Raw genomic sequence first — 10547 nt, 5'->3', positions numbered from 1 at the left:
AAAAAAATTATAAAAATTTTTTTTATATTCAGGGAGACCGACATGAATTATAAAAGGTTATAAAAATAATTTTTTTTTCATGTAAGTTCTGTATTAATTTTTTTTTACAGTTGACTGTACGCTGACTGCATCTTCTGACTGTAAAAAATATTTCTCAAAGAAAAAAGATTTGAACATATCGGCAGAGGATTGCGTAGGTAGCTGTGTCCCAATATTTAATATATTTCGTAGATAACAAGTTAATCAATTGTCCCATAAAGTACGGAGATTTGATAAGTGCTAAGAAATTAAGGAATTCTCAATCCATACGTATATGAAGTTTTTTCTTGCAAGTAATAAATTCGTTTACCAACAAGGAATGGGTAGTGATAAGGTTACTATTTTATAATTAAAATATATATATAATTTTATTAACAATTATTTCTTTAATTATGAAATAAAATAAAAAATTTTAAAAAAATCAAATACAAAATAAATAATAAAATAGTAATAATTCTATCATTTTCCACAATGAATCAATACATAGGCACATGCAAATTACAATGTACCTAGAGATTGAAAGACAGTGTAAAATCTTGATATTTTTTTTTTGTATGAGTAATGCTACATACAGTTATGAAATATGCAAACGTAGCACAATCGTTTTGAAAAAGAGTGGGATCTATAATTAAAAAGTTAGTTTTTTTTATATGGGTCTCATATTAATTTACTTTTTTCAAAAAGACTACGCAGTGCTTGTACAACCACGACTATAAATTTTATTTCTCTTTTTTTATAAATAGCAATGAGTTGACATTGAAGCAAGCATAAAGCTAGCATGCCGCCTAGGTACCGTACAAAAATAAATTATTTAATAATTTAAGAAGTAATTATAAATGTATTTGTGTAAATTTTTATTTTTTAAATATATTAAAAATATGAAAATTTGTAAAAAAATAAATTGGGTTGCATGCCGAGCTGTAAGAGCTGGGCAGTACAGTAGCCCAACTCTTAAAGCAATATATGATTGCCAAGTGCCAACACAATAGTCTTCTAATTAAGGTCGAGTTTGGATAATGAGATTAGATGAGATAGTTTTAGATAAAAATTAAAGGTTAAATAAAATATTTTTAGAATATTATCGTTTAATATTATTATTATTATTATTATTTTGTGATTTGAAAAAATTAAATTATTTATTATATTTTATGTTAAATTATTTATTATATTTTATGTGAAAATTTTTTAAAATTATAATAATGAGATGAGATGGATTTATAATCTAAATTGAGCCTAAAAGATAATAAAATAATATAAAAACAGATAGGTATGTACATTCACCTAAAAGTGGTAAAAGATAAGCACATGAAATAAGATTACACCATCCACATAATATAATTTGATTGATCATAAAATTTAAATTTTAAAATTTATTATCTAAATTAAATTATGTCACGTGGAGATATAATCATTTATAATATAAACAAGGAAATGCTCCGGCAGATTACCTGGCTCGTCTTGCGTCGGATAATGGTGCTACTATGCTGTCTCGGAGTCAGTCGGAGTTGGTGCCTCCTCTGTTAAAAGGCTTGTTAAGAACTGACAGAGCTAACCTACCTTACATCAGAAAGTGCTGATATACACGGAGTCTTGTTCCTTTTTTTTTTTTTTTTTTGGTTCCTTGACATTTGCTGGAAGGTTGCCTAGCAATTTTTGTGGATAGTGTTTGGACTTGTAATCACGGTTTCCTCAGTCACAAGTGAGGCTTTATTATTATAATCGGGGAAGGATCACTTGACATGTGACCTGGACTATTTTCTTAAAAAAAAAGATGTATGATATAAAGACATTTAAATAGAATTATTAAATAAGTTTTAAAATATTAATTTATTACACAAATCAATTTCTAGTATTAAATATTCAATAAATATCTCGAATTAATATAAAAGAGGATTAACTATAATTAACCTCCAATTAATAAGCTTAATTTATCATTAATGGAAATTAAAATAACCAAGTAATTCTAGCTAGTCTGCTAGATAATGAATACTGAGCTGACTAGCCGTTTATTTAATTAAAATTAATTATTAACCCAACGGTTGTAAGGATAGTATGATTATGTTTGGTCACGTTGTCAATTGTTATTTGAAGTGATCAATTTATTGAATATATTATATATATATATATATAACCTAAGACTTCTAGATTTAGTTATTAGGTTTCCAATGTGATCGCAAGAAAACAAGCTGTCCTTAAAATATTGAGATGATCACTTTGTTTAGAAGTGATCCAAAGGTTGCTTCTAGGGACACGTACGATTGCATGTTTAATTCATCTTAATTAAAAAAATGATCGTAGTACTAGGTAGGCCGGTTGGTAGCCTCAAAATTACTTATAATATATGCTCATGGAAATTAAAAATCGAATTAATTATATGCTTGATGTCACAAATTAATTAGTTTTAAGAATATATTGGCTTAATAAAAATAAAAAAGATTGATAATTAATTATTATTAATGGAGCTAAAACGATTATTTATTCCCCATATGTAAAAGTTATTAATAAAATAGGAATACAATCATTTTCTGTGAAAAAAATGATGATTCGGCATGTTTAAGAATAAAAACGATAGCTAGGACATGATCTTTTCAATGAACATATGTTTAATAAAGAGTTTTTCCACCCCCCATCAACTACCTTCACCCATAAATTAATTTGGACTCAATTAATTTTGATTCTCCAATCGGTCAAAACCCACTATTAATTAACAATAACATAAAATAGTAAAAAATTAAAGATTAAATTACTCATCCATATATCATCAAAAGTCTTAGTTTTAAGGTATGAAATGTCCCATTAGTCCTCATGATCAGAAAGAAGGTGAGAAGAATAATTATTCAGTGTGTACCATGCACCCTCGATCCCTTACATAAGTCATCAAACTTGAAAGAGGTTTGCATGCATTTAGAAAAGAGCTTGAGAAGCATAGTCTTTCAGTGGGTGAGATTGTTACAGTTGAAGAGAAATGGCGACCATGACTGTCAAAATAAGCTCCAAGGAGACAATTAAACCATCATCTCCAACGCCCCAACACCTTAGAAATCACAACCTTTCCTTTATGGACCAACTTGCACCAAACATGTATATTCCCATTATTCTTTTCTATCATGTCAAGATTGACCAGGACATTCATGATCATGTTCAAAGATCCTCTCAGCTTAAAAAGTCCCTTCAACAAACTCTCAACCACTTTTACCCTTTGGCTGGCACCATCAGAGAAGACTACTCCATCGACTGCAACGATAATGGAGTCGAGTTTTGTGAGACTCGGGTTGGGTGCCAGTTATCAGAAGTTCTCCAACAATTTGATGCAGAAATCTTGAATCAGTTTTTGCCACTTGGAGCCCATACTAATGGCGTGAACACTCAAAGCATGGAAGTTCCCTTAGCTATCCAATATAATATCTTTCAATGTGGCGGAGTAGCCATTGGTGTATGTGTTTCCCACAGGATTGCAGATGGGACTTCGGCAACAACATTTCTTAATGCATGGAGCTCTACATCCCGTGGAGACGCTGTAGCTATATGTCCAAAGTTTGATGTTGCCAATTTCTTTCCAAAAAAAGATATGAATTGGTACAATCGAGGCAACTTGTTGTCAAAGGAAAAGGTCGTGACAAGAAGATTGGTGTTCAACAAATCAAACATAGCTGCCTTGAGAAAAAAGGCTTCTCCAGCTACAGATTCCCAGGCGATGGTGCAACACTACTTTCCAACTCGTGTGGAGGCAGTTTCAGCTTTGATATGGGAACGTCTCATGGCGATATCTAAATCGAAATCAGTACCGGCAAAATTCATTCGAGCAAGTCATGCAGTCAACTTACGTGCGAGGATGGTTCCACCCATGCCCATGCATTCCTTCGGAAATCTTTGGTACAACGCTTCTGCAATTGTATCACCAAACGAGAATGTTGACAATGACAACAATCTAGTTATTCTCGGGAGCAAACTAAATACTGCAATAAAACAAATCAATGATGATTGTGCGAAGCAACTACAGAGCGATGCAATATTGGATTCGCTCAAAAAGGCCTTCGAGCGGTACCATTCAATTACCGGTGGCATGGAGTCCTTCAACTTCACTAGCTGGTGCAGATTTGGTTTTTATGACGTTGATTTTGGGTGGGGGAAGCCAACCTGGGTGTGTTGTCCTAATATGCCTCTAAAGAATCTTATCGTCATGATGAGTACCAAAGACGAGCAGGGAATTGAGGCATATGTTAACATTTTAGAGGAAGACTCGATCATATTTGATAGTGACCTTGAACTCCTTCCATTTGTTTCTAGGACAATTGGGGACTAAATATTGCCCATGCAACCTTTCTTTTGGGGCTTTACTTACTATATCATCTTTCATATATATTTGAGTTGGTTGCAATGCTTAGTATTTCGTTCTTATCCAATAACTTTGTAACCTTTTAGTACTAAGGTTTGCCTTTAATGATACGAATTGAAGAAGAATATTTTGACAAAAGAAAAACAATGACGGACATTATTGCATCGTACTCCTGGAGTACCAAGTTCGTCATAGATATTTCATAAAGGATAATAATATACCTACAACTTTGTTAGAACTCTTCTACAACTCATTGCAAATAAAGCATTAATGCAAGTATGGATGTTCATTAAAAATGAGTTTCAGTTTTACAAATATAAACTACATTTAATATAGAATTGCAAAAGAGATGCAAATTAATTATTTTTCTTCCATAAATGCATTATTTACTTATATAAGAAGTCAAAGAAATATTTTACAAAAACTAACAGTAATAGAGTGAGATTACAATTATATATATATAGTGGAATAAATTGTAATTAATGGTATTTTAAAATATATCAGGAGATGACTGATTATTTTAATTTTATTGGAGTTAATTGTTTATTTTTCCCTTTTGCTCCCTCTCTAAGCTAATTTTATTGGGTTGAAAATAAGCATTTTGGGCCAAATATTGATCAAAGCCCAAAAGTAAATTATGGAATTGGGTTGGTTAAAACATCGGAGCCCATTAAGTAAATTTATTTACTGAAAATTATTCCTAAAATGTCAAAAAAGATATTTAACACTTATAGCATCCACACTACGATGAATATGCCCATTTGCTACGAGTTCTTTTTCCAAGACTAGAGCTTCTTTATTGCCACAACACACTTGCGCCCAAAAAACCTTTAGCACTTGTAGCACTTTTGGCAATGAAAATGGTGGGTAAAAATCATGTTTTTAAGACTAGAAAACGCAAGTGACTAAATAGTAACAAAAGTATTATACTTCGAGACAAATCTATTTCTTTTTTAGTCAAAAATAGATGGTGGCGTTGTCAAAATTCTAGCATATTGATCTATCACTCTCATTTTGCAATTGCAATTATACAACAAAATCCAATAACCAACAAGGATTTTATATATGTTGCTGGGATCAATATTAGTTTTGCATATGTACTATTCACTCCTCTAGATACTTCCTCCCTATTTTATGGGCAATTATTTTTCTTATCTTTTGTTATTTTGGGGAATATTAACTCTACGATTATGTTAACCTCTTATTTATGGTGTAAAAAGTCAAGTGAGCTTTTGTGTGGCATTTTTTACCAATAATTGAGGAAATATATTCTTTAAAAGAGTTTACTTTTATGATTATAGTGTGGTATAGTATCATTAGTTATGGCCTTATTCATTTTGTTCTTTTTACAGTTAGTTATTAGCGCCCTAGGGAGTCTTAGATCAAAATTACGTCATACTTGAGTTGATGGGGATTGGATGGGATGTTTACTTCCCCAATCCAACTGGGCCTAACTAGGTGAGGAATTTGCATCCTGGGTCAGGCTGAGTCAATCATGGAAGCCCAAAGTCCAATAGTCCTGTCATCCCATGGATTGCTTAAGGAAAAATAAGTCACTGGGCTTGAGCGAGAAGCCGATTGACAAGGAAAGATGGGATGCCACCTACCCTAACGCCACCCTACAAAAGCATGTTGTGACAGAGCCACACCGCATTTAAGGATTGAATAGGGGACATGGACAAAAATCATGACAAACCTCCTTGTTGCTAACAAAGCACACTCAAGGTGGTCGCACTCACCTACCACTAAGGTATGGCCCGAGGAAGCCACACTGCATTAAATATAGTGACATGAGATCCCGTACAGAACACCAAAGTCTCTAGTATGAGGTACAAATTAGCATGTCGACGTACAACATAAAAGCTGGACACAAGTTAGAATTTTGGACTTACGTTCTCATGCTTACTAAAATTCTCTCCAAGGAGGAAGAATACCAACTTAGGCATAGGAGGTTACCCTTTAACCTCGAGGCCCCTCTTATCTTTGTTGCAAGTGGTTGAGCCCAAAACCTACAGTGTGAAACATGTCGTGAACTAGGACCACAATTTGAGTTCACTATAACATATTGTAGTTTTTTTAATGGATGAAACCATCACAAAAAATAAGCCAAACCATCAAAAAATGTTTTTTGTGGCGATTAAAAACTGTCCATCATACCGACACAACAACCATGTCACAAGATATATATTGTGGCTGTTTACTATTCAATCGTCCCAAAAAAATATTTTTTATGACGATTTATGACGATTTATGACTCAACCTTCAATTGAAGGTACATACATGATCAACTTTTGGTAATGGTCGATTTCCATCACAAAAATACTTTCAAACATCCTAACAATTGTTCGCATGTTTCTAATCTTCAAACGTAAATATTGATAACATTTGAATGTGAATTTAATAATGTTCAAATGTAGACATGATAACTTTTGAACATTAATAGTTAACATTCAGACATGGATTTAAAAATGTTTAAACGTCCATATCTTACACTATGGCTGGAGGTGACATTGCTGCCACTTGTTGCTAGCAGAGGTTGGGGGAGGGAGAAAAGGGATCGGGAGAGGGGAAGAGAGAGAGATGTGGGATGAGGGTGAAGTCGAGAGAGGGAATGGGGTAATCGCTGGCGAGATGCAAAAGTGAAGGCGGGGCTGCCGATTGTGCCATGGCACAAGGGAGGGTGAGAGAGAAATCGGGAGAGGGAGGAAGGGAAAAAGAATGAAGAGGAATGAGAGAATTAGGGGGATTAGGGTTTGGGCACATATACTAGCCCTACTTGTGTTTTCTACTCTAATCTAACAGTGGAACTAAAACATGAAGAAATAAGAGAGAAAATTAAAAGGGAAGAAAAATACATTAAGAAAATCCAACTTTGTTTTCTTGATCCAAGAATAATTTTTTTATCATAAAATAAAATGAGCAGTTTTAGTAAATATTTCTAAGAGAAATAAATTCATTCAAATAAATAAAGCAGTTTTTAACCTAAATAAAGTCACTAATCTTAGTAAATATTTCTTAGAGAGATAAAATCATTTAAATAAAATGAATTAATAAAATTATAATATTTTCGGGATTCCAGAAATTAAAGAACCTTGCTTGAGAATTAGGCTTGGTCCGATAATGGTAAAAATACCCATTTAAAATTATTTGGAATTTTAAAAAATTTTAAATATTTTGCATACTTGGCTCATTTAAAACTCATTTGCTAAATTTAAAAACTATTATTCGAGATTAAAGACTTTTAGGCGAGGCTCTTAACCAAACCGAAAGGAAAATGAGTGGTTGGTCACATGAGGAGATAAGAATAACTGAAGTCCATTCCTAGTCCTCTGTTTGATTCTATCTTGATCTATATTAATGGACATCACTTGATCCAGAGTTTGGGTTTCGTGGCTTTAAAATGAAACTCGAGATTTTCTTAGCATTTGAGATCGATTTACCCATTTTCATTTCAATATAAATATATTAAATTGTTGTATATAAATCTAAATACAATGTATAATCAATTGAGTATTCCCACTAATGTAAGTGCACCTATAATTAGATATATTATATTATATTGGATATGTATAAAATAGATATTTTAGTATACCATACTACATATAAATTCTATACTAAATGTGTATAATACATATAAATTCGAATAGTTTGGGATGATGTTCAAACTATATGGAATGACGTTCGAACTAGATTGGGTAACGTTCAAACAATCTAAATTGACATTCGAACCATTTGGGGTGATGTTCGACCTATCTTGATGACGTTCAAACAATTTGGGTGGCGTTCAAAATATCTTGGATAACATTCAAACGATCGAGGTTGACGTTTGAACTATCTTGGGTGATGTTCTAGCTATATTGGTTAACGTTCAAACTATTTGGGTAATGTTCAAACAATCATGGTGACATTCAAACTATCTTAGTAATATTTCAACCATCTGGAATGACGTTCAAACTATTTTAGGTAATAAACAATATCAATTTATGTATTGTTTCTCTATAAATTTGGTAGTATTTATGTATTTTCTAGTATTTATGTATTTTGATCTATAAATTTTTAATTTTTAATTTCCTTCCAAAAGTATGTTTTAATAGTATGTTCCTTTAGAATCATATAATGCGGAGTTGGTTGTGTCAATAAAGTCTCCTCTCTATTATTCGCTCCCAAAAATAGAGGAGGTGTGGGGGAATATTCTTCTGATAACTGCCAAGAGGAAAATAAAGATGACCCCGTACAAGACAGGAAGGAGGGTGATGGAATGGAGGGACTAAAAGATTTATGGGGTAGCTTAAAGCTAATAGAGGAAGAAAACAAGCTGATTGAGATAAAAAATGGTATGGTGGATGTAGTTAAAGAAAAAGGAGATAGAAGCTTAATCGAGAAGGAGGTGCTAGCTTCAATGATGGCAAAGGTTTGGAGGCTGAGCAAGCAGGTGACATTTCAAGAAGTAGGGAGTAATGTCTTTGTGATAACATTCAATAACTATGCGGATAAGGCGAGGGTGATGGAGGGGAGACTGTGTCTGTTTGACAACCACTTGTTCATCCTCCAACTGTTCGATTACTATTCCTAACCAAACAAGTGTGTTTTTGAAAGAGAAGTCTTCTGGGTGCAGATTTATAATCTTCTAATGGTTTGTATGAATGAGGAATGCGATTAACAGATTGGTGGGATGTTAGGTAAAGTGATAGAGGTGGATGTACCGAATGATGGTGTGGCATGGGGGAAGTTTTTACGAGTGAAAGTAAAAGTAACTCTGTGTAAGGTAATTGTGAGGGGAAGAATTGTAAATATGAATGGAAGTAGAGTGTGGGTTAATTCCAAATATGAAAAACTGTCACAGATGTGTTTTAAGTTTTGATGGCTAATCAGACATGGGGAGTGTGGTTGTGAGGTGGGGGGGAACTAGGAAATGGAAGGAAGGAGAGTGGACTGAACGATTTGGGTTTGGTTGAGAGCAAAAATCAGTAATGTGAGGAGAGCCTTTCCAAAAAGCTCAAGTCAAAACACAAATGGGAGAGGGTTTGAAAAAGAGGGAAGGAAAAAAGAAAGGATGAGTGGGGAAAAGAAAGGCAGAAGGGATCGATCGATGGAAAGGGAGAGTGGGGGTTAATAGGAAAGGAAAATACTGAAAGAGGATGATGGAGGGAGGATGGACATTTTGTTAAAGAGAAAGGGACGGAAGGAAGTGGAGAAGAGAGGAGATTGGTGGTGATTGAGGTTGGAATGGGGAATGAGGGGAGCTTGACAGGAAGGGAGGGAGACCAAAACAAAGGGGATGAGATGAATGGAATAATAAGTTCTGTTTGGCCACTGAGAATTCTCAGATGAGAATTTTGAGTTTTAAAATTAAATATTAAAATATTATATTTTAATATTATTATTATTTTGGGATTTGAAAAAGTTAAGAAAAAGTTGAATTGTTTATTATATTTTGTATGAAGATTTGAGAAAGTTATAATGATGATATGAGAATTTTGTGTTTAAGATGAAAAATTACAATGGCCAAACAATACCTAAGTGAGGAAAGGTCAATGGGCGAGAAGAGTGAAGTGATGGATAGGGTGATAATCCTTAATCCTGGCTTCTAAGGAAGACCAAGCCTATAACATAAGCAAGAGAAAAGACAACAGAAGCACAGAACAAGGGTGATAGGTATGAATCAGAACTTATCTGGAGTAGTGATAGTAAGGAAGAGGGGTGTGCAAAATATGAAGGGGGAAGAAAGGGTAGAAGAAGGAAAAAAGAAATCAAAACTCGTTGATGAAGGGTTTGAAAACAAAGATGGTAAAATAGAGGTAGAGGATGTTATGTAGCCCTGCCAGGAGCCATGAAAAATTTAAGTTGGAACTATAGGGGGCTTAGGAACCCCTGAACAGTTTAGATCCTTTACTGATTAGTGAATGAAAAGATGCCCGATATAGTTTTCTTAATGGAGACAAGACTAAATGTAAGAAAAGCAAGTTCTATGCAAAGAAGGATTGGAATTGAGGAATGTATGGTGATTGAATCAATTAGGATGAGTGGGGGTCTGATCCAAATGTGGAAGAATGAGGAGGCTGTGGAGTTGATAAATGACTCACAAGGACACATAAGTGTATGGGTGGATGGTATTAATGAGGGACCAAAATGGATGCTTACGAGGTTCTATGGAGACCTAGTGTAACAGTCC

General features: G+C 33.7%; 1 protein-coding gene across 1 annotated transcript; it reads left to right on the top strand.

The window, feature by feature from the left end:
- The first annotated feature begins 2879 nt into the window (after nucleotides 1–2879).
- LOC122297327 (stemmadenine O-acetyltransferase-like) lies at nucleotides 2880–4598 on the top strand. The gene has a single exon (XM_043107359.1). It carries the CDS (start codon nucleotides 3005–3007, stop codon nucleotides 4340–4342), a length of 1338 nt encoding a protein of 445 aa, XP_042963293.1. The 5' UTR covers nucleotides 2880–3004; the 3' UTR covers nucleotides 4343–4598.
- The last annotated feature ends 5949 nt before the right edge of the window (nucleotides 4599–10547 follow it).

This window comes from Carya illinoinensis, chromosome 15, assembly GCF_018687715.1.
Source record: "Carya illinoinensis cultivar Pawnee chromosome 15, C.illinoinensisPawnee_v1, whole genome shotgun sequence".
Taxonomy (NCBI): Eukaryota; Viridiplantae; Streptophyta; class Magnoliopsida; order Fagales; family Juglandaceae; genus Carya; species Carya illinoinensis.
This window is presented reverse-complemented; position numbering and strand designations above follow the sequence as displayed.